The sequence below is a fragment of the Drosophila navojoa genome, chromosome 2 (genome assembly GCF_054131105.1).
Source record: "Drosophila navojoa isolate 15081-1374.11 chromosome 2, UAZ_NAV_1.0, whole genome shotgun sequence".
In the NCBI taxonomy this organism is placed as follows: domain Eukaryota; kingdom Metazoa; phylum Arthropoda; class Insecta; order Diptera; family Drosophilidae; genus Drosophila; species Drosophila navojoa.
In genome coordinates, this window is record NC_142890.1 from 12,370,169 (window position 1) to 12,394,412 (window position 24,244).

Here is a 24,244-nt window from a genome sequence, read left to right on the forward strand (position 1 = left end):
ACATAGTGTGACCATAAACTCTGCTTAGTTATCGATAAAACAGCGACGATTCATCTATCTTCTTTAGCATTTCGCGGCGCTTACTCATATAATTTTTGCGAATAAGCGTAGTTTAAGTGCTCGAATTGTGCAAATTTTGTTAATTGTTTTTTGTTAAAGATTCTCCACCTACAGGTAAGTGTTCATAAAGTGAAATATTACTTATTTATGCGCCTGAAAGAGACATGCATAGCGGCACACACACATGTAAGGTCGACCATGCGAATTGCGGATTCGCGAATCTAATGTGCAAAAGCGCTTTGAATTGTTGCAATTCCATTTGTTGTCTGTGAAGATGCGAAATTGTTGTTGTAGCTTTTTGGGTTGAAAAAAAGTCCGTTAGCGTTACCGGTGTGTGTCTTTCAGCGTGTGACAGTAACAGGCGGCGAATGGCGGGCTCACACACACACACATGTACAAACACAAGCGCGTAGCGATGCGCGCAAAAAAAAAAAAAAAAACACACACACACATACAGACACGCACGCACTCACACAGGTGAATGAACTTTTTTGCGTTGTTTTGTAATCTCGATCTCTTTGCCGTTTACACATGTACACAAATACAGGCATACGTACATGTGTGCTTTTAGATGTGTGTATTTAATTGTTTGCAGTGCGTGCTAATAAAACAACTTGAGCCATTTTATCTGTTGAGCTATGACTCGCTCCCCTGACCCAAATCCTCAGATCCTCGTTGCAACTTATTGAATTTGGCGCGCTCTTCTTTAACTTCTTTTTTTTTCAATTTTATATACATATAATTTATTTTGCGAGTTCATTTACATATTTGCTTAAGCAGCCGCAGACGCAGCGCAGCAGCAACAGTCGTGCTCAATGCTAATGAACCTGCGTTCGTTTCTTGCCTGATATTTTGTTTAACATTTAAAATTTAATAAACATTCGGCAGATGTGTCGCCTGCTTTATAAATAGATCGATCGTAATTGTCTTCACAATTTTCACAGTCCCAAAAGAAATTGTACAATTTTAATGTTGTTTTAAATAATTTTAATTAATATAATTAGGTTTTGTCTTTTAATTTTTTGTTTAAGGCAAAGCAATTGCATAAAAATACACTTGTTGGTTTTCTTTGTTTGTTTGTTTGTTTTTTTTTTTTCCAAGTGGATGCACCTATACAAATAGAATAAGTTTTGTAAACCATAGCTTAAAGCACTCTATAAACAGTATATCTATATTTTTGATAGTTGTATTAGTTTGATCTATTGGTTAATGCTGTTTGAAAACACACAAACTGGTATAGCCAAGAATTTTAAATAGGCCCATTAAGTTTAGTTCTTGAAATATGCTAGAAATTTGCTAAGCACGCGAAATTGTTACTAGTTAAGCGTTTCAGAAGCAAAAGCCCAGTTTGGGAGTTTGTAAATAAATCCCGAACCATCTCAAATCTATATAACAAATGTAGTCGTGGCCTATAATTGTGTGTGTGTGCGTGTGTAAAGTTGTTTGGTGTAGATTAGCTAAGTATTTAAAGATAATGTATACAAAAATTGCGAGTGTTTCATATAGACATAGAGATAGATAGATAATCGTAAATTTGATTTACAATACAAGTTTCAGATAAAGTTTGTTTGGTTCTATAAGTATACGTATATAATATAAGAACAAGGCAAGGCGGTTATCGCGTTTTGGTACATTTTCCAACACTGTCAACTTAGTAGAGGGCGCGCATTCAAAACAAATCGAAATGATGAACCGTTAAACATACAGTGTGGAAGCAGGAGAGTTAAGATCAAGGTTTGAGTTGTTTGTTGGGAGCTGGGACAATTCAGAGTATGTATTTGCCTTTGCCCCGGTGCTCCGCATGCCGCGTCGACGTTGAGGCGCCCGCCAGAAGGAAACTGGCGCTAGCGCCGCTGCTGCTACTGTTGGTGCTGCCGTAGCTGCCATAATAGCCATTATAGCTATCGTAGCTATCATAGTTGCCATAGCCGCCGAGCGGCAGGGCGTTTAGCTAAATCATAAGAGCCGAGAATGGGTTGTAGCGCATGATCTTCGAGAGCAGAATCCACAGCACTGACGTGATGGCGCACAGCACCACGCCGCCCCAGCCCAGATCCAGGCTCCACGAGGTTAGAAATACTCGGGCGCCCAGCAACGGCTTGGCCACAATGGCCACACCTCCCGGCCGGGCCACAATGCCGTCGACGGTGCCGTCATAGTCGCTGTCCAGCATGGGGCGTCCCTGCTGCCGCTTAAAGTGAATTATCATCAGCGTGAATAGCGCAAATAGAGCTGTGAACAGAGAAGGAAATTAGTTGAGATCAAATGGATACCATTCCGGTGTCGGATTTCCGGTTGAGCTCACCCGCAAGCAGATACATGACGCCCGTAATAAGGATGGCGCTTATTTGACGCTGGCACACGCCAAAGGCGCCCACCAATGCGGCGCTGCCCAGAATGATGAGACAGACTAGTGAGCAGGATATGGACAGGTTTTGCATTCCTATATAATTATTTTTGTTTTTTTCAATCAAGACAAATTTTAATTAGTTGCGGCTTTTACTTTGATGTGTTCAAGTTGACATCATTTATAAAAGTTAACGAAACATAAAGAATGAATTGTTAAGCGAAAGCGAAAGCTATACAGATAAGCAGATTGTGTTATGGATATAGAAGCTTGGGATTATGTTAGATATTAGATACTGTTGGATGATTTCAGATGACCAAATGTATAGCCTTATATATACTTTATAACTTGCAGTATTTCATATTTCGATATTTATCAATTGCTATCTTTTCGCTCATGCCGCCCCATATGCTCGCTTTTCAATGTCGCCCACGAGCCTTAAATCCATCTGGCACGTGCTATTAATTTCAACTAGCACATAATACTCGCAATCAAAACACTGGTAAAACCAATTACTCCATGCGCTACACTAACTGGGCCAATTAAAAGCCCACCGCGGCAGCCTTTAGAACTAACTCGTCCAAAAACCAAAGTGGCAATTGCGATTTACAATGCCTGCAGGAGGTGGAGTGGGTGAGCATCACCCATCCAGCGCAAACCCCAGCCCCAACCACACGATGACCTATTTTTTGTTGCTCTTTTTTCTTATACGTGCGCAAGGCGACCCAACGAACATGGTGAGCCGATTGGGGTCGGGGGACACACGTGTGCGGTTCGATATCGACAATGGTCTGGCATTAAACCCAGGAACTGCTGGTAATTACTATATGCATTTCATGTCATTGCCTGGGTGGATTCACGGACGTTTATTGTACCCATTTCTGGTTGCTGTTGCTCTCTCGGCTCTTATACCCATTGTGTGTGGGTTAATACGGGGCAATATGGTGTTATAGAAGTGTGTGTAACCAAGCACAAAAACGTTTTTATTGGCTCCCAGAGACTTTTACTCTAAAGAGGCTGGATATTATATCTAAGGAAATGTTGCTCTTCAAGCTATTCCCATTGCTGCATGTAGGGCATCTAGAGCTCTAGCACACCCGTTTCGAGCTCGCTTGTTTTTTTTTCAGCTTAATGTACTCAAAAGGATTTGCAACAATTTTGGAATCTTTCTCGATTGGGGATTTGTGTTAATGACTTGTGAAAGGTGCGGGCAGCGTGAGGTGAGGCGATGTCGCTTTAAGCCACTGGGTGTGAATCAGTGAGCCAGATAAATGAATTTATGTACATATGTATGTGCTGTGACAGCTGCGGCTGGACAGTAAGCTAGCTATTAGGCTGTGATTCGATTTGCGAAAAGTACGAGTAAAACGTGTGGATAAAATGTATTTTAGTCTGTTTTTAAATTGCGGCTCTCTTCGGTCTCGCTACATACATCGAAAGTGACGTCTAGGGCACAATCTCTACAAAAGTTGTTGGATATCAGTCGTGGGAGCAAGGGATTTACTTAGGGACTCAAATAAGATTAAGCGCCAAACTATTATGTAATTATAAAAGCTCTACAAAAATACAAAAAACAAAAATTGCAATATTTAAATATGTATATAATACAACTTAATACATTGAATATTTCTATCCCATTACAGTTAAATTCACAAAGAACGCTAAAATGTCCGCTGAAGCTGAAGCAATTGTCACGGCCGGTGCTGCCGATGCAGCGCCAGAGAAAACAGCTAATGAGCCCGTTGCTGCGGACACCACGCCTGATAAGCAGCCTTCAGAAAGTGCCCTAAATCCGGAGCAAATACGTGCCGAAAAAATCTTGAAGGGCAAAGAGCTGTTTAGTCAGGGTTCACGTAACTTTCTAGTGAAGAGCTACGACGAGGCAGCCGATGAGCTGAGTCAAGTGTGCCAGCTATACGAGGAAGTTTACGGCGAGCTGGCCGATGAGTTGGGACAGCCACTGCTGCTGTGAGTAGTTCGATAATATATAAATCAGATCGAAATAACTAACATGTATTCTTTCGTTGCGTGCAGCTATGCAAAGGCGTTGATTGCGATGGCACTGGATGAGAACAAAGTGATCGATGTGCCCGATGAGGCGGCTGATGATGATGAGGATGAGGATGTGGACGAAGAGGAGGAAGAAGAAGGCGAGGCCAATGGAGAGAAGCCAGCGGTGGCTAAGGCAAATGGGGATGCAAATGGCAAAAAACTGGACAGCATTAAGGAAGGTACTGCCGACGAGGCCGATTCCACAGGCGATGCCGACCAGGCTAAGTCAGATGTTGCCGGTGGGTCCAAGCCACCCACGGGAGTCGATGAAGTAAGCAGCAGCAACAGCAATTCTGCAGCATCTAACGCCGAAGATGAGCGTCCAAGCACCTCCAATGGTGAAGTGGCTCCAGGTACCAGCAACGGCGCACCAGGTTCCATGGATGTGGACCAGGCAGAGGAAGACAACGAGGACGCCGAAGGTGTGAGCGGTAGCTTGCAGTTGGCTTGGGAGATACTCGAGGCGGCGGCCAAGATATTCTCGCGACAGGGTCTCAGCGGCTTGCCTTACCTGGCTGACGTGCAAACCGAACTGGCCAATATTGAATTTGAGAATGGAATTCTGGATGCTGCTCGTGATGATTACGGTAATAGTTTGAACTGATAGGAAGATGAATTTGCGATTAACTTGTATACGATTTGCAGATAAAGCGCTGAAGATACATGCAGAGCTGCCTAACAGGAATCGTCGTGCACTGGCCGAGCTGCACTACAAGATCGGACTAACTCATCTCATGCAGCAGCAGAACAAGGAGGGCGCCGGTGCCTTGCGCAATTCCAGCGTGCTTATCGAGGAGGAAATTGCCGAAATCAAGAAAAAGGAGAATCCAACCGAGCGTGATAAGAACAACATGCTGGACTTGGAAGAGACTAGACAGGAGATTCTGGTCAAGATTCAGGAGATCGAAGAAACACAGGCGCAGGTGAGTTGCAATTAAGGAATCATACGCAATGCCGATATTTATAATAAATCTATTTAGACCATTGCGGAGGTGCGCGCCGCCTTGGACAGCTACATCAAGCCAATGAGCAGCAGCAGCAACGCGGGTGGAGACTCAGCTGCCTCATCATCGACAGCAGCCGCAGCAGGTGGTAGCGGCGCCGCTGCCAATGGAGCTCCATCAAGTTCCTCTTCGGCTGCAACATCGGCTGCCTCGTCGTCGGCCATCAGCAGCAGCTCGGCCAAGCCCACAGATATCACGCATCTGATCAAACGCAAGAAGCCCGAGGAACCCAGCTCGGAGGCCGAAGCTCTCTGTTCACCGGCCAAGCGTGCTGCTGTTTAGACATCGCTCTAAGACTGCACATTCCAGCTGTAGACACACTCAAATACAAACACACACTCAAACACAAACAACAACACCAACACATCAACTACTTAAAACTCACACATATATACGTAAACACACACACACACACACACACAAGCTTATCCTATCCCAAGCCTAGTTCTATTTAAGAATATGCTATTTGTTTTTGATGTTCACAACAACCATTTTCTATAAGTCTGTAAGATTACAATCACAACTAGTGCTAAGTGCGTACATAAAATAATGTTTTTATACTATTTAAAAGAAACAAAATGATTGAGAGCAAAACGATTGAATTAATAATAAAAACGAAATTGCCTCACAACAGAAAAAGTTGTTAAGTCATCAAAAAATGTGTCCAAACTAAAGTATCTGTGAGTCTAGAGGTAGGAGCTGTTTGGAAATTAGGCTCCGGGGCTGGATTGCGCCACAATACGTACTCAGATGGGGCTGCAGTGTGATGACCTGTGACTCACTGTGCTGCCAATCGTTGCGCTGCTCCTCGCCGCGCGCATTCTCCATCGATCCGGCCAGGTAGTTAACACAGGGCGGCGCACCGCGCGGAAATTTGGGATTGCGGCGCAGCTCCTGCAGCTGCGCTATGGGCAGATCAATGCACAGTGTCCAGATGCCGCCGTGCATGGGCACCAGGAAAACGGAGTCGCGCCGGAAACGGTGATCAGCTGGAAAGCAATCGATAAATTCGGATGAAATATCAGAATTTATTAAGGTCAATTGGAATACAATTCCGAGTTTTCTGACTTGCCTCTTTTGTCTGGCTTGAGCATGGCCACCTGCTCGTCCAATAGCCACTCCAGGTGCAGTCCCGACCGGTTCGAGTAACGATCCAGACTACTGCGATCCCACGTCACGTGCTCCCAGTGGTCAGTCATTATGGCGGCGCAGAGCATGGCCGTGGCGCTGGTGGTCATCAGCAGCGTGACGAACAGGAACAGCACGGGTGGAGGACCCATGCAGCAGCTGGAGCAGCAGGCGCTGGCTCCGGTTCCACTGCCCATGCCCATTCCGTCCATGTGTGAGCTAAGCGATGTGGATGTGTCCAAGGCAGCGGCACCGGCACTGCCGCTTCCCCTGCGCTGTATGACCTTGGCGCAGCTGTTCTGTCGGAGCAGGATGCTGTTGCTCCGCCTCAGGCTCTCGACGGCAGCGGCTGCTGCTGCTGTGGTCGCTGCGTTGCTGGCCGCGTCGAACTGCAAGGAGCCGCCAACCACGGACGAGGGATGCTCATAAATGCTATTGTGCCGGCTGGGCGCAAAGTAGTAACATGTGGTCTGGCGTGGCGTGATATCCGCTACTTCCGGTCCACCCGGCAGCTCCTCATTGCTGCTGGAGTAGACAATCGATTGCTTGAACTGATTGGAGTAACAGTTCTGCTTAAAGGACTGCGACGACTGCTGTGCCGGCGGCGGCGGCGTCGGCGACTGCTGCTGCACGTAGAGCGCCTCGTAGTCGCAGTGATGCGGATTGCGGTAGATGACGGGCCAGGAGCGCGTCGTCTTCGAGTTGTGACTGTAGCGATTGGTCGTGTTCGATGTGCTTGGATTTTGTGCAGATGCCACAGCGTTTGTGGCAGTGGCAGCGGCGCACCGCTCCTCCACCAGCGGTGTCAGTTCGTTGGGCGCCTCAATCTCGCCCAGCGCCTGTTGTTGCTGCAATTGCTGCTGCTCCTGTTCCAGTTGCTGCTGCTGCTCCTGCTGTTGCTGCTCGTCTAGTTGGGTGGTTGTTGCCAGCTGGCGCTGCAGCACGCTCTTGCTGGCGCCGCTGCCACTGGCTGGTTCCGCTGTTATCAAGCTGAAGTCCTCCTCTTCGACCAGAGTGACGCCGCCCGCTGCCAAGCCCAAGCCTGGCGAGAAAATGCTGTTAGACGTTGGCTGTGAGCGGCTGCGCAGCAGCGTTATGTGTTTGTTGGGTGCATCATGTTGTTGTTGCTGCTGCAGCTGGAGCTGGCTGACGCTGGTGGGCGATGTGATGCTCACTTCTGGCACACATCGGGCCGTCACCTTGTACCGACTGCCGCTGCCAACGCTGACGCCAACGCCAACGCCGACGCCGACGCCGACAGCGCTGCCAGCGCCCTTGGCACGCATCAGTCATAAATCGGAGCTGTCGCGCTTTTTGATCTTGTTCAAGCTCATGTGGTTCGTGGTGGTTTTTGGTGGTGGTTGTGGCTGTGGTGGTTGCTTGCTTGATTGCTTGCTTGCTTGATGTTGGATGTTCAGATGGATGCTACTGAAGGTGTTGCTGTTGTTCTTGTTGTTCTTGTATCTGTTGTAGCTGTTCTTGCTTTTGACTAAATTGAGTGCGACGCCTAAAAGTCTACTATGCAAAATGGAATTTTCGCTTGTGCCACAAAAGGAAACTACTAGCGGCGTTTGTTGTTATTGTTGTTGTTGTTTGTTTGATTGTTTGTTTACAGTTTGCTGCAACAGGCTTGTTTGTATGTACCAATTTACAGTTATGTTGGGTTTGCTTGCTTGTTTTTTTTTCAATACTGTTTTTGTTATGGTTATTATTTGTATTTGTATTTGTTTTTGTTTTGGTTTTTTTTGTTTCTGATGATTTCTCTCTACGTTATACAAATTTTTTTTGGTTTAGCTTGAAGCTCTAAAAAAAGAAGTAGAGAAAACAAATGTACAACATGAGTTTTGAAGAAGTTGAGATAGAGAGAGATAGATAGATAGATAAAGAGTCGAAATACAAAGTAAACTAATACTAATTATTATAGATCGATTTACGCTAATATTAATTATTACTGCGTGCAACAATGAAACAATTAAAGCAACATTTACTAAGTTCGATATGGGATGCATAGACATTGCATTATGATAATAATAACAGTAAAAGTTATAGGCTGATAAATGTATTTAAATATGACTCTTGAAACATTTGATGTTTTTAGATAGAGTTAGATATTTGAGGTCTTGGATACAAACGAAAGAAATTAAAAATGAAACTGACATTTTATAAAAAACAACGAAAATCTTTATAAAATATTTGAATAAAATTATGTTAATTTTCAAGAGTTTGCAAGGGAGAGAGCAAGAAATAGATTAGTCTGTTTGAGCCATGCAAACGTATCAAAAATGATTCAGGTGTAACATGAAGAGAAGCCACGCCCTCTTATGGCATACAAATTGCATTATACTTCGGCTTTTATGCGCTGTCTACGGTATGAATAATACGAAGCATAATTGCATTTGCAATTCCAAGCACAATGACCCGAAACTAATTCAATTTTATGCTGCTCACACCCGGAATTTCAAATGCTCCTCAGACAGCGCCCGATCCAAAGCGACCCGACCCGACCTTTTCCGACCCCGTCCGACCCTGCGGCCCAGCTGGAGACCAAAGTATGTTTGCTGCATTTTGTACGGCCGCCGCCCAACCTCAACGCCCAGCGGAAATCCGTGTGGCTGCCAAGTGGAGGTGGCTTAGCTGCAACCGTTGCAGCAATTCAAATTTTGGGCAGGCCATAAAAAAACGGTAGGAGCATGCACATTCGCCATCTACTTAACCACACACACACACACACACACATGCATGCAGCAGGTGCAGGTGTAGATCCGCTCCAGCCGTATATCATAGCCATATAACTCTGCATTCCGCATGCCATTTGCATTCCTTTATTCGGCGGTCAGCGGCTGGAATGCCGCAACTGCGGTTTCCTTGGCGTTTTTCATTAAACTAAATGAAACTATTTGCGGTGCACGAAAAACCGAATAACTAAGGTTTTAATACATATTTTATGTTTGCATTTTGTTTTATTTAGACTTGATTTTCAGTAAATAAATGAATCCCAAATATTACAACAGGACGCTCCAGTCATATGTTAACAAGTTAAATCCCTTTTGTATAATAAATTAAGATTCAGATTTATATTATTTCTGAATATGAGACGAGAAAACTCTAAAAACCAATTGAGAATAGGTAAAGTTCAAGTTGATCGAGTCATGAAAATAGAAAATTGTTATGGAATGACGTACGATCTTTATACCTAACTCTAAAGCTTGCTAATTGACTTGATAGTTGACAGTGACTTAGTATATACTTTTTATTTGTATTAAGTACTAAACTTAATTTATCCGCCACGACCTAATTTCCCTTTTATATGCACTTTAAGTCAACCATTATAAACTGATCTGATCTATATCTATATTGAAGTCCAATGTACATCACTAGATTAACAAAGTACAGGGTATTGGCCAGTCGACTACTTATTATTTCAACCTTTGCATATGCCTCTGCACTAAATGCCATTTAAGATAACTTTTTATTGCATGTTTCCAAATGAAACGAGAATTAATTATGCTCGCTCGTTTGATATCGGTTTATGTTCTCGTTTATCTGTCAAGCTGACATGAGATTTTATTGTCTTTGTTATTTAGTTGGGTATATGTATAAGCCATGCCTTGCAGCTGGCACCAGCCGAGTGGAATATTTAAAGCAGTTTCTATTATTTATAACGTTATAAATTATTACTGATTGCAACGAGAGCCTAGAGTCTAAGTGGGAAATGTCGTCCTGGCCCGTTAGGCTGCTGTGTACGTGACTTTCCGTGTAGATTGCGGCTAAGGTCCTTACAGGACATATCTCTCTGAGAGAGCTCTCCGCTCGAACAGTTTGATAAATTTTTAATGGAAACAAAATAAAGTGGCATGCAAATCTGTTGCGTGCATAATTGATATGCCAATAGACTGAGTGTGGCTTTGTCATCCTCGTCTTCAACCCAGAGGCTAATTGGAATCTTGACGGGATTTTAATTAACACACATGCTACTCGATGAACGGCGGCTGTTGTTGTGTTTTGTTCTTGAATGTTGGTCAAGACTCGATAGTCAATATTGTCGTACTCAAAAGAGTTTGCCCATGGGCATCAGTAGGAGCCTGCAAGCCCGCTCTGAAGTTGCTCCAATGTCACAATCAGGACCCAATACACTCACACAGATGTTTAGGTGTATGCTTGAGTGTGTTCCTAAAAGTTTATAGTTGCCTTGGATACTTAAAGCAGTCCAGGAGAACTTTGTCCTGCTCCGGTTCCAGTTGCAAAAGTTGAGAGTTAAGGAAATGGTATAAAAACTTTCCACAAGAACGAAACCATAGATGCTATGCCAGAATGTCTTATACAACTAAAACAGTTATGAGAATCACAATTAAATTTAAGTAATTATAGTATATATTAACTTTTTTTTGACCCTAGTTGAGAAGGGCTTTCTAATTGTGTCACAAAATTAGTTTGTTTAAGTTTAGCTACGTGTATATATTCTTTATGATTGCAAGCTAGTCTGTTATATATAATAATATTTTAGTTTTATAAGCAGATACTTATATCATAAATTCTATATATAAATACTAAATAGCAAGAAATTTATTGCATTTGAATTTGTGTAAGGAACCCTCGACTCTATATATTTATTCATCTTCTATTCATTTGTTTTTCTGCTGCTGAATAGTCAGAGAAATGCACCACAAATATAATTAAATTATATAAAATTTACAAATATTTATACACAATATACAAATTCCTTGAGTCAATATTAATTAAATAATAAATGCAAAATCTGTGTGAAAAAACCTAATGTTTGATAAAAAATTTATGTTTTACACACTAAAAAAATAATCCAAAAAATTATATAAAAAAAATGTTTCATATGAATCCTTTGGATTATTACAATATTAATCACAATTTATTTGTTAAGCTCTGAAAGCGACATAATGGGTAGGTTGTTAAGCCCCTGGCGGCGTTGCAGCTGCATTCACTTTGAACAACATGTGTTGCAACAATTGCCGGGAGACTTAACTTCTCTTATATTTCTTTTTTTTTTTTTTCAAGTACTGCGACATTTTATGCATGTAATTAAAATGGCACTTTATTACACACAGACACACGCACATACACATACGCAAACACCTATTCACAGATACACACACTGATGCAAGTGACAGGCGAGCTGATTGCGCATTTGTTATTGTTGTTGCTGTTGTTGTTGTTGTTATTGTTGTTGTTGCCGTGGCAACGCTGTTGCCTTGACAATTAACGGCGGCCCAACAATTTTTCTTGTTCTGCTTACTAGCCCCAGCTGGCCCTTTGCGCCTCCTGCTCCTGCTCCTGCCTCTGCTCCACCCAAAAGGGGTCGCCATGAATTGGTCGAGGCAGACAAAGTCACTATTTCAGGCGCCCCCAGTCACGTCCATGACTCGTCCTACAGCTGTCCTGCCCAGTCGCATTGCAAATGACGCAATGCAAATTTATATTTTGAAAGCGTAAAATTCATTGCCTACTTTCGGGCGCCGCAGCTACGAAAGTTTTGTTAATACGCCTCGACAGCACTTTCTTGCACCGACTCGCAGAGGCTGTCTCATCTGACTGCACGTTCGAGCGAGAGCCAGCTCCAAGGCCTGCCTAAGTTGTTGCCAAGTTATTTATATAGTCTGTTAGCCGTTTCTCAAGCAGCGCAAAAAAAAAAAAAATGGCTTGCCTGCAAATTGCCAAGTTAATTAAAACTTATTTCATGCAATTTCCAGTTAATTATGCGCATAAGTTGGCCTAGGGGAATCTTTAGGATACAAGTGGGCTTATTTTCAGTACTAAGTGAATGATACTTCAAATGCGCTTGCAGTATTTTTGACTTGCTCGTGTTGTTGTGCTTAAGACTTTAACTAATCGGGATAATACTTGGAATGCATATTTGACAATTAAATAATTTAAGAATTCAAATAGCAAGTCCGTAATAAATAATATAGCATGTAAATTGTAAGCTAACTGCTACAGCTCTTTGCTTCCTTCAACTTGGCAAAACTTAGCAAGAGTGTAAAGGTGAAATCGCAATAGCAAGCACGATAGAACTTAGAGGTCATAAACCTAGAGCTGCTAACTTTTTGTTATTATCGATTAGAAACAGCTCAACGAGCCCGCCTAATGATGAATATACAAAAGCAAAGTATTTAACTTTACAGTTTGTTTTATTATACCCTAAACACGTTGAAAATGGGAAATCGGGGTATAATGGTTTTGATAAATGATTGTAACGAGCAGAAGAAGGCGTGGCAGGCCGCATAAAGAATGTTTATTTTTAATATCAAGGCGATGAGCTAAGTCGATTTTGCCCTGTATTTCCATAAAATATGTCCTCTGTTTCCTCGAAGTTTTTTTTTCTAAGTTTTTCCTAAAAATGTTTCCGAAGAATTTCTTCTAAGTATTTCCTCTTAGTATTTTTTATCCAAAAAAATCTTCTAAGTATTTAATAAGTAAGTAAGTATTCCCCCTAAGTGGCTCCTCTAAGTGTTTGCTCCGAATAATCTCTCCAAGTATTTCCTCCCATTATTTTCGTCAACTACTTGCTTTCTTCTTCTTCTTCTATGCCTTCAATGCTTAGCTGAACGATCACACACTTCACTTGACTTTACTGCACTGCACGAGTGACCCCCGCCAGGCCTGGGACGACTGAAGAAATTCTGCAGCTGCTGCCCTTTATATAGGGCCACTCTCATCCTAAGTTGTGCTCAAATGTTGATGTCGGCCTCAGGTAGCGATCATTGCAGTCGAGCCTTAAGAGACCAAAGGGAACACTCTCTGCTGCTGAAAGCATACCATATGCATATGCTGCTGCATATATATAGAGATCTAAAGTCCCCCCAAGTCGCTTGCTTTTTTTAGACAGGCAGAAAGAGAGATGGAGAGGCAGGTACATATTGTTAAAGCAATATTTGTCAGTTGCTTAAAGCTTTTGTGCTACGTAGTCTAGAAAAGTGTCTAACGATTAAATTTATAAAATTTGCAGCAAATGCGATATTTGATAATACTTTCCATGCAAAATCTAATACATATACATATACTTGTGTTTGGCCTAAATAAATAGTTTGCCAGTTGAGGGACTTACGCCAAGAGACAAACATTTGTACAATATGAAAAGTGTTTTCATGGCAATGGTTCTAGTAGAGTAAACAACAGCAATAACTGGATAAAAGCAGTTTATTTTACAAACACACACACACACACACGCACACAACCATATATAGAGAATAGATATTTGCTGCCAACAGACAATAATTTCATTGGCGTGGGTGTGTCTATGCCTTACCCTCTCTCTATGTGTGTGTGTGTGTGTGTGGTGCTAACTGTGTCACAGCAGTTCGAGTGGTGCAAAAGGTGGCCATTAAATTTAAGTGGCCATTGGTTGCACTCGGGCTTGCTCGAAAGGAGGCGGCAATAAAATGTGACGACGCAAATGGCGAACTAATTGCAGGCTTAGAGAGCAACGCCATCTGAAGGGTATTCGAGTTTCGTAATTGTCGATCTGCAGCAGCAGGAGCTAACTCAATTCTTGGCCAGCTGCCTGTCATGGAAGTTGTCAGTGGTGCTTCCGCCGCCCGATTGGCGGGCGCGCAACGCGTCGTATGCGCAACGTGAAACATGAAATGAAATTTGGGCAACGCTGCCAAAAATAAACGCATTCAAGGCCGTCATTTGTGCACTTATATTATTTCTCTCTCTCTCTCTCTCTCTCTCTTTCCCCCCCTCTCTCACTCTCTCGACTATTTATAACTAACTGGCGCCCTACATAAGAATTTATGCGTTTTTTAACTATGGGCGCCTAGTTTTCGATTTGCCGTCTGCTTCCGTAAAACCAAACCAGGACGCAAAGTCTCAAGCCTCAAGGCCAAAGCCAAAGGCAAAGCCAAAGCCAAAGCCAAATCCAAATCTAAAGTCGTAAAGTTTACCAGAGTTTTGCTTAATGCGCAGGCAGCATGAACGTTTTTATGGCATCCGAACTCAAAGGGGCGGACGCTTTTCCCCTTCTTCAAGCATATTAATAGGGAATGTGACTATAAGAATTTTATGATGACACATTGACGGACAACAAAGCTGGAAGCTGAAAAAAAAGGAAGAAACTTAAAGTGAATGGCAATGGAATGTGATCTCCTTCATTTTTTTATACGCTGCACAACATTTGCTGATATCATTTTTAAAGAGATATTCAATAAATATTATATTTAGTTTATAGTTTATATCTACTTCATATCTTACGTCACACTCGTGGCAAGCCCTTTGTAATTGCATAATTAGCCTGAAATGCATTTCTAATTAAGCAAAGTGCCGCTGATGAAGCAATCAGATTGCCAATGATTTGTAGTTCATTAGGTAAATTTTCGAGCTGGTCAGAGGACATGTGTCATGTGGGAATGCACCTGCCTTGTAGCAGAGTTTTGACTGTGAATCACGTGGGTATTTTGTGTGTCTGTGTGTGTGTGTGTGTTTGTTTGTATCTAGCGATGATGTCAAAGCGTCGGTTATGCGGGTCAATTTGAAAAAAAGAAGAAAATTTCTGTGCCTATAGCCAAGATATGTCAAGGCAGCGACAAGAAGGGGGATGGAGGTGGAGGGTCGAGCAGCGACTGCCGACACTGACAGCATTGTCAGCACTGCCCCCAAGCACTGGAACTGACCCCGCCGACACACAGCCTCCGCTGTTTCTTTGTCTTGCTTCTTTACTCTGTGAAGGATTAGGCCTCCTGCTGCTACTGCTGCTGCTGCTCTCTTTGGCCTGCATTTGAAATTTAAGAGCCCAAGGCTACCAAATGTCAAATTGAATATAAATATTTAAGCTCCCTGCCAAATGATGCAGCAAAAATTTCAGAATTTTGCTAAATTTGTTGTTGGCTTCGTCACATTATCGACCAATCGTTGGCAGAGCCAATTTCGCAGTTGACTTAGGACCTTCTAATATGTGTTAAATATAAATCATATTACATACACACACACGCACGCACATACATATACATATATAAACGCACACATACTTATGCATGCAAATGGTCGCCAGTTATCAACAGATTTTTTATTGCGCAAAATTGCGCATACGACACGTTGACAGCAATCGAATTGGGTGGATTATATTATTTAAAGCCAAACGTTTCCATACGCACACCGAAAAGGCTACAAGCATATGTATTCGTATATAAATGTGTGTGTGTAAGTGGTGCTAAAACAAATGGCACTGCATTTTTATAGAACGAGCAACACATTAATATTCAAACATCTCCCGGCTGGTGCACGTTTTGCCTGATATCGGTTGGGTATAAGCATATATAGTATTGCCGTGCTGATTGCATATCTGTCCGTTGGCATGGAAAAAACAATTTCGAAGCTCATTTGTTGTCTGCTTTATCTAACGCAGCAATTTGAGCAATTTGCTTAAACCGTTTTCAAGCGCAGCCAAGTTGAATCGATTTGCGAAATGGCTGCGCACTTAGCTAATATTTATGGCTCTGTTAAATGAAATTATATCTTAATATGCGCATGAGGAAGGCGGCTAAACGCACTCTACAGCTTATGTATTAGCAGAGTAGAAATGAATAAAATTCTCTAGAATTTATTTAAATTTCGATTCAACTTTAAGTGAAAAGTGAGGTATTGCTCTAGACCTATAAACATTTATTTAAGCCAAAAGTTTTTCCTTCAGCACTCAACTACTTGAACAGCAGCTGCTACGCCAGCTGAACCACAAGTTTGCTTTACATGCACAAATATCACGTATACGCTGTGTAGGCAAACATAGCTAAACTCAATAACTTCGTCCTGCAGCCAATAGCACTAAAAAGTCCTGTGGACAAAATGAACGCAATGCTACGTTTTCTGTGCACCAAATGCCAGAAGTTCGGCTTATGCCATCGATTTTACGGAAATGTGATAAACGACGTCACTGAAATTGACGTTTGCCCAGATCGGAGACCCTGTTGGCCGCCCTCATTGGCCTTTGCATGTCGCGCGCCCATAAACTAAATCAACATTGCAATTGCGAGTTGTGAGCCTGGCAGACAGCCACAATTAGAGCGCCTGGCTGCATAATTTTGCATAAATTGAGACTTGTTGAAGCCGTGGGACAAGTCGGCTTCCTGTCAAATGCCAAACTCGGTGACATTAGGTGCGCTGCGTCTGCTGCTGCTGAGAGCTTCCGAGTCCTCGATTCTGTTTGAATAGTGCGAAAGTTGCCTGCCAGGAGCTGGAGCCAAGTGTCAACCAAGTTTACATTGCCAGCAGCTTGTGTCAGTTTCTATTTTTGGCCACGTTGTTTGGCTGGAAATCATGTGAAAATCACTTGACAATCGCATTGCGTGTTGAATTGCGTTTGTTGCAGCTGTCTTTCCCACTGCGGCACTGACGTCAATGCTCACTTAACCAGCTAGCAGCTAAGTATACCCCTCGTATACGTAATAAGCGCTTAATTGCAAAGGCGATGCACCAAACAGCACAGAGCAGGCATTAGGACTGAACTTTGACCTGAATGAAAATGAAATTGTATATATTTATACTTGTTTGTATATATTATGTGCTTATGTAAGTTTTGAATAATATGATTGTTATTGAATTTACGAGCATTTCTCTATTTGCTGTGGGCTAATAATTCACGTTTTCATACGCATTGCAAACATTAATGAATCATTGAAAATGAAACTCACAAAGTCGATTGAAACAATTTGCGCGTACAACGGGGCGTATGAAAGGCCCGATAAAGCAATCGCTTGTTGGTTTGGCTTGTTTGCTGTACCCTGTATGAGCAGTATAAATTGGGGTATATTATGCTTAGCACTTGGATTAGATTTTGTAATATATCAATTTACAATTAAATCAGTCATAAATAAATTATATACATATATTTATTTTCAATCGATACCAAAACTCTGCTTTCTGTCCATACTGAGAGTAAATATTACATATTTCTTTTTGGCATATCATGCAATAACATTCATTACCAATCAAGTCAATCAAATAACTGTGCAGGATATCATCAGCGCTCGCATCCTCCACTTTTTCACCAAGGGCACTCTCGATTTGATCTGCGTTTGTTTGTTTGTTTGCATAATTCAGTGCGTTTGGTCAGTGTCTGTCTCTCTGTGTGCTCATTTGTCTGTCTGTCTGTCTGCCTGGCCAATGAAGCGTTAAAGCAGCTGGTAACGAAAACCTAAATCAATTCGAGTCGAGCACAAAACAATTCCAGTCAGCTGGCCAAGCACTTGTAGCACTTAAGATAACGATTCAAGCCTTGTCTGTCTTTGTTTATCTGCAGCGGAAAAGATATATATACATATATTTGTATGTATATAATATATAGACGTATACACATCTGGCCTTGCGTGTCTTTGCTTAGACTCGAATAACGTAATTTATCAAGTCTTTGGGCTCGTCCTTTATTGCTTCTTTGCGCTCATTTTTCAAGCAGATTTCGCTGGAATCTATACAAGCATTTGCCGTATACTCCTTCTACAACACTTGGCACACGTTGTTTATAAGCCATATTGAATTTCAAAGTACTTGGTTCTGCCAATCTGGAAATGTGAATTTCAATTGAGCGTTGCCCAAAAGTTTCGCAACAAAACAAAACTAAAAACATTTACACAAAAGCGCAAAGAAAGATTTCAACTTACGCCAAAGAACAATGGAATGGCCGACTGGATGGGCGATGCAAGTGGAGAAGCTTACCGAAGCTGACGTTAATGAGACCGGGTTCACGAAATTCTGTTCCACAAAGTCTTTGAATTTTCGTGGGTCGGTAAACATCTGCTTAATTTACTTAAAGGTTTTTCTTTTTTTTTAGAGTTTTCCCTTTTTTTGTTGTTTAAATTTACTGCTCAAGGCAGCACTTTTCTGGCAACGCCAAGAAAAGCGAAAGGAAACCTGAGAAAGTAATTATATGTATAGCAATAAATTTTAAAGAAATCGGCGAAAATAAAGAGAAAACAGAGAGAGAGAGAGAGAGAGAGAGTGTAACTGAATGGCAGCATAAAAGAGTCAGTGATAAGAGCAAAAAATATAATTGAGTATCATTAAAAACTATTTTCATAGAATTTCTTTTTCAGAAAATATTTTTTCATTCAATACATTGAAATCACGCCTTATATAGATCTTTAGACTTGAGCCTGAGCTGAAGTAAAGTTGGCAACAATACAAAAGTTAAGGTCGAGGAACAGAGAGTCAGTCAGTCAGTCAGTCAAGCAGGTTTATAGATGTATGTATATAATTACTTGAGTGATTTTGCCTTAGCCTAACATGCGACATTTTTATTTCCTTTATTTTGGACTTGATTTAAAAGCTTTTGCTTATAATAACAGCAACATTAAACAGGCAACAACAGTTTGAACTTTGTCCACATTTCATTATCCAAAGTAAGCCAACGTGAGTCCTTCCCTCATTTGTTTGCCCTCTTGGCAATAATATTTCGGAGAAGAATATAATGCGCAGACATACGTGCACACGTATATATGTACATATATGTATGTGTATTTAAATTAAAGCTATCTACTTGAGGGAATTGCGATAGTCACAGTTAAGCATTTAAGCAACCATCCGCATTTATTTCTGTCACTTTATTTACATATATTAATCTGATTGGCCTGCGGGGCTGATGGCGAATTAACACACAGCTTAATCAGTCAATTCCGCTGGGAGCCAATGGGAAGCCAACAGAAGAGGATAACAAGTAAGTTGCAAGCGAAGAGATGGTTTAGGCAAGGATAACCTTCTGTTCACGCTAAATTTAAATGCTGTCTGATATCTGATTATACAATTTGAGTCTGTAGGCATATCGACTTATATATATAATGTATATAAAAATAAACAATTTGCATTTTATCAACATATTCCCATATTAAACCCCAAGAGTTACTGTCTATTGCTCTCATTATTTAGATTTTTTGCTCATTTGTTTTAAAGTTCCTTAAAGTCAGATTTAAATATACCAAATACAAAAGAGAACCGCAACATTCTTCAATTTTTTTTTTTACCGCCGTAAGCAAGAATATGCCGCCTACGCTGTCGTTTCATAATTGCAGCGGTGTTTCTCCTCTCATTGTTATTGTTGTCATGTCAAATGGCAAGATTGGGCAATAAATCAAAACTGCTCCACATGAAATTTTGGTCGAAAAATGTCCATACAAATAAATGGCTCGGCTCTCATAAATAATTGTGCGGCGCAATATATGTATGTATGTATGTGTATGAGCGCGCTTCAATGTTTAATCGTTGAGCACGTGGACCCTAAAAGTAGGCAATGTTCTCTTTAATGGAATCTTAAGCCAAAACATATTTATGGCTGCCTTAAGCAATGTCGTCGGATGTACATATAAGGGCACATAATTCTATATACATATACATAATATTATCTTATACATAATATTATCTTATGTGAGCGTACACTTGGAGAAATTCCAGCGCTAAGTTACAAAAATTCGTTTATGGTCAGCAAAAAAAAATAAAATATCTTAATTAATTAATGCATTTAAAGCTTGTTTTATATTTTATTCTTAGTATGAGCTTCAATTAAGTTAATTGCCAATAGTAGCTAATAAAAACCAGCCAATACATTGCAATGAACAACAGCAGAGATACCCTGCAAAGCATTCGAGTGGAGATGGAATTTTTGAGGAATTTCCGAATAGTAAAAGCTATCAAAATTCTAAGAGTTTGATGTGAAATGCTAGCGACATATGTCAAAAACGATTGCAGAAATTTGAAAGCAAACAGCAACGATTCGCTGGATGGACGGATGTATGGCTGAATGGTTGAATGAGTGAACTGATAGCTGCCTCAGCCTCTGCTTCTGCTTCTGCCTCTGCATCTCACACCAGCACACACACCTGCTACCTATGTGTGTGTGTGTGTGTGTGTGTGTGGTTGTGTGTGTAAGCTCATGACACGCGTGCCACATGTCAAATGATTCGATTCACATTGGGGACAAAAACTTTGCGCTTTGAGTGCAGGCAGGTGGTGAAAATGTAGGTGGACAGGTGAACGGAACGTGGGCCGTGAATGCAATCCTGTTGGCCAGGGTGACGCCCATGTACAATGCTGGGTCTGGGACTGCTGCTGTTCTAGTGCTGGCGTTGCCAACTATTGTTGTGCCAGATAAAAAAGCGCCGAGATTTAACATCACGTTTACCAAGCGGATCTGACAGACGGATAAGATTAAAAGTCTGCAGCAGTGCATCACCTGCATAACAAATCTTTGGTAGCGCAAGGCCACAATGTACATAGCTCTAGATAAATAGCAAAATGTAGAAAATACTTTGAGCACCTGGAAAAACAACGTGTTCACATCGTTTCCCCTGCTATGCGGCGTATAAATAATAAATGGCCAAACTATAAATATTAATATTTGGAGCATGTACATATGTACATTTACTTGGCCCATTATTGTTTTGTTTACACAGCTCGCATTCACAGTAAGTGTGCAAGGCAGCAGGAGGCGCGGCTGACCTCATAAACTATAAACTCAGACAGGAGTGTATACATACGTCATGTATGTATGTATATACTTGATTAGCACAACCAAGTTGAGTGCTTGGACTTTTATTATTGATTAGATTTGGGCACTTAACGGTAATTTTATGATCTAGAAGTATGCCATTAGACACACGAACATAGTTTGTATGTATGTATTATGTAATATGCGCCTTGTCCTGTCATGATATATCAATTTGTCCGCCATTATTAATGTTGATCCTTAAAATTTCCGCAAGCAAATTTAATTCAATTTATCTAGTTTTTCCACAAACTCAATTTGCAGAGTTTCGTATCACTGATTGCGTTGCTTTTCTGTGTGGAAACGATTCCATTCACTGCCATCCACTGCATACGCGCTGCCTAATACAAAGGCATTGTTCAGTGTCAGGTTGCCAGGCAAATTAACATGCATGTCAGCATCGGGTAACTAAGTTGTTGCCTCCTTGGCCCGGATGCAGTTGACGCATTTGCTTAGCTGATTACGGTGCTGCCATGGAATACCATTTGGAGGGACATAACGAGTCTATGCTGACGAGTATCTCGTATCTTTCAGCCGCACGCATCAAGAGGGCGGATGCTGGCGGCTGGCTGTTGATGGTTAGAATTTGCGGCAGAGCGTTAGAGAAAGCAAAATTATGTTTACGCATTAAACGCGAAATGAGTAATCCGCGCCATGTCACTCACTCTTTCTCTCTCTCACACACACTCAGACACACACACACAGGCGCGCAGACAGCCAGAGACATACTTTTACATAAAGGACATGCTCATGCATGTCAGGAAAATGTCATCGTCTACTCAAATGTCAGACTGTCCGTCCATATCCTTCTCATTTATTTATAGACTTGATGAGCACTGCGCGAGCTAATGTCATTTGCATACCTCAGATTCTGAGTGGATTTGTCAATTGACATGTGTGAGGCGGACAGGAAACGACAAATTTCGATCGAAATTGACAGCTTCACTGGGAGTTGAAATGTAAAATGTGAAATGCGAAATGCGAAAAGCGAAAACAAAACTCGACTCTGTGTCCTAGATACGCAGCTGGCCCACTTGAATTAGTAAATGCACTTTGCTGAAATTACTTTACAGCAATTAGCTGAACGCCTGCGATAATTCAATAAATAATTGCTGTGCTACAGTGTCTTTATGTATTATAGATTAAACAGATTAAAATTCTACTCATACTAAGTAAGTAGTTATATAAAGACTCCAATAAATTGATAGAACACGTTGAAAATAGGGAAAAGGACTTTACCGACCAAAAAAACAATAAATGTTTTTAATGCTCAGGAAAACGACCTGAGTCTGGTCATAAATCGAAACTATAAATGCTTTTTAGACCTGCGATATTTCGAATCTCTCATTAATTCAAAGCCATCAAGAGATATAGAATCTCCTTAATATTTCAAACATACGATAATTCCTGATAACGCCCAAAAACAATTCAAGTTTGTATACTTTTGATATTCCACGTCGTTCCAAGTATATATGTAAATCGATGTATCATATAAAGACTTAAAAGAATCAAATAACATAAATATTTAAACAAAATGCTGATAACTGCCTCGTAAAGTTGCTTATTCTCAGTTTTCGTAAACGTGCACTTAACTTGTAATGATTACACATACATATAACATTTCTAAAACATATGCCAAAATACGAATAAAAGAAATGTTGAAGCGCAGGTGTTAGGAGTTTGTGTTTTCGTTTGTTTATATGTATCGAATGAATAATCTCAAGCATGAGTATGAATATATAACATTTGACAATTCAGGCTGGTTTCGATCGGTTATGAATGAATATCAATCTATATGTAGCACGCATTCACATATTCATAATGGAAGTCTCTAATGAATGCAAATGGATTTCAACACTTACGTAAATTTGTACAAACAGCTCAGCGAGTTGGCTTATTAGAGGAAATGGTAGGTGCAGCTTGTTGGATTTGCATTGGGCAAACAGTTTACACACAGTTTGGACAGTTTGGACAGTTGGGGATAATATGCTTGTATCTGTATAAATATTAAATAGTAGTTGGCATGCATTTATGAAGCGGCTGCCTCCGGAATTTTGGATTCACTGTCAGGCTAGTGGCATGTGACGTGATGTACTGAGGCCTAAACGAGTACCAATACAAAGGCTAACACAAAGACAGGCACAACAAACACAGGCGCACATACGGAACCGACTTCTACATATAATATATATGCATATATAAGAATATATATGTATATATATGTATGTATATGAATAGCGCTGTTGGCATACAATCGCCTTTAAGCGCAGACAAACATGACGTAAACACCCAAAATGTATGCTTGCTTATTTTTCCATAGCTCCAAAGTTGTTGTACTTGAAGGAATTTTCCATATTTCGTTTATTTCACTTGGTCTGTGATAATTTCGTGCAACTGTGTAGTCACTGGAATAGCCACAAACGATTTGATTTAATAAAGTTTTTTTTTGTTAAGTGTCGCGGGGGCGTGGCAGTCAGACATAGCGACGACATCAAGGACATTTAATAAGGCGCAGCGCACACAAAGAGCAACAACAATGGCCAAGACAAGCAAAGCACAATAACAACAACAGCAAAGTGTGTCACACTGAACACACACACACACACAAGCACACATGAACACGCAAGCACACACCAACGCACACTGGCACACACACGCTGACTAACGCTATGCCATTAAAGTAACGGGTCACGATCAAAATACCAACGGCTGTCGTTGGCGATGTCGATTGCTAATTAATCGATTTCACATACTGGAGCACAGGCCGAAATGACGATTACACAACACTGCAAAAATGCAACGGCACTTGCATCGCTTAAATTCACTTTCACTTGCTTTTCGGCATTCACACGCGGCAAATTCTTAGCTTTCGCTTCGTTTGGCTAACTTTCTAGCCGACACTTTTGGTTGTTGGTTGTTGTGCTTGTTGTTGCTGTTGCTATTGGTATTGCTATTATTATTGCTGTTTGAAATATTATTAACTATCTGTTTACATGCGCTTGCAGAAAGCGACGTCTGTTGCGTACGAGAGCCGAGGACGGACTGAAGCGCGAGCCATTCAAACGACTCGACTTGGAGCCGAAGGACTCATGACTCGTTTGCCTTCGTTGAGCTCTTTACATTTGAGTGAGTTTTTTTCCTCATACACTTGGGCGATGC

At 41.3% G+C, this 24,244-nt stretch overlaps 2 protein-coding genes across 2 annotated transcripts; one reads left to right on the plus strand and one right to left on the minus strand.

The window, feature by feature from the left end:
* Positions 1 to 10: 10 nt before the first annotated feature.
* On the plus strand, positions 11 to 6,042 carry Nasp (Nuclear autoantigenic sperm protein). Its single transcript, XM_018106551.3, has 5 exons — positions 11 to 174; positions 4,051 to 4,375; positions 4,442 to 5,046; positions 5,105 to 5,382; positions 5,440 to 6,042. The coding sequence occupies exons 2-5, from the start codon at positions 4,074 to 4,076 to the stop codon at positions 5,743 to 5,745; spliced, it is 1,491 nt and encodes a 496-aa protein (XP_017962040.1). The 5' UTR covers positions 11 to 174; positions 4,051 to 4,073; the 3' UTR covers positions 5,746 to 6,042.
* Positions 1,672 to 24,115, minus strand: LOC108654900 (uncharacterized). Its single transcript, XM_018106497.3, has 5 exons — positions 22,948 to 24,115; positions 6,536 to 8,394; positions 6,210 to 6,452; positions 2,366 to 2,503; positions 1,672 to 2,292 (listed from the first exon to the last, which is right to left on the minus strand). The coding sequence occupies exons 2-5, from the start codon at positions 7,875 to 7,877 to the stop codon at positions 2,012 to 2,014; spliced, it is 2,004 nt and encodes a 667-aa protein (XP_017961986.1). The 5' UTR covers positions 7,878 to 8,394; positions 22,948 to 24,115; the 3' UTR covers positions 1,672 to 2,011.
* Between the last annotated feature and the right edge of the window lie 129 nt (positions 24,116 to 24,244).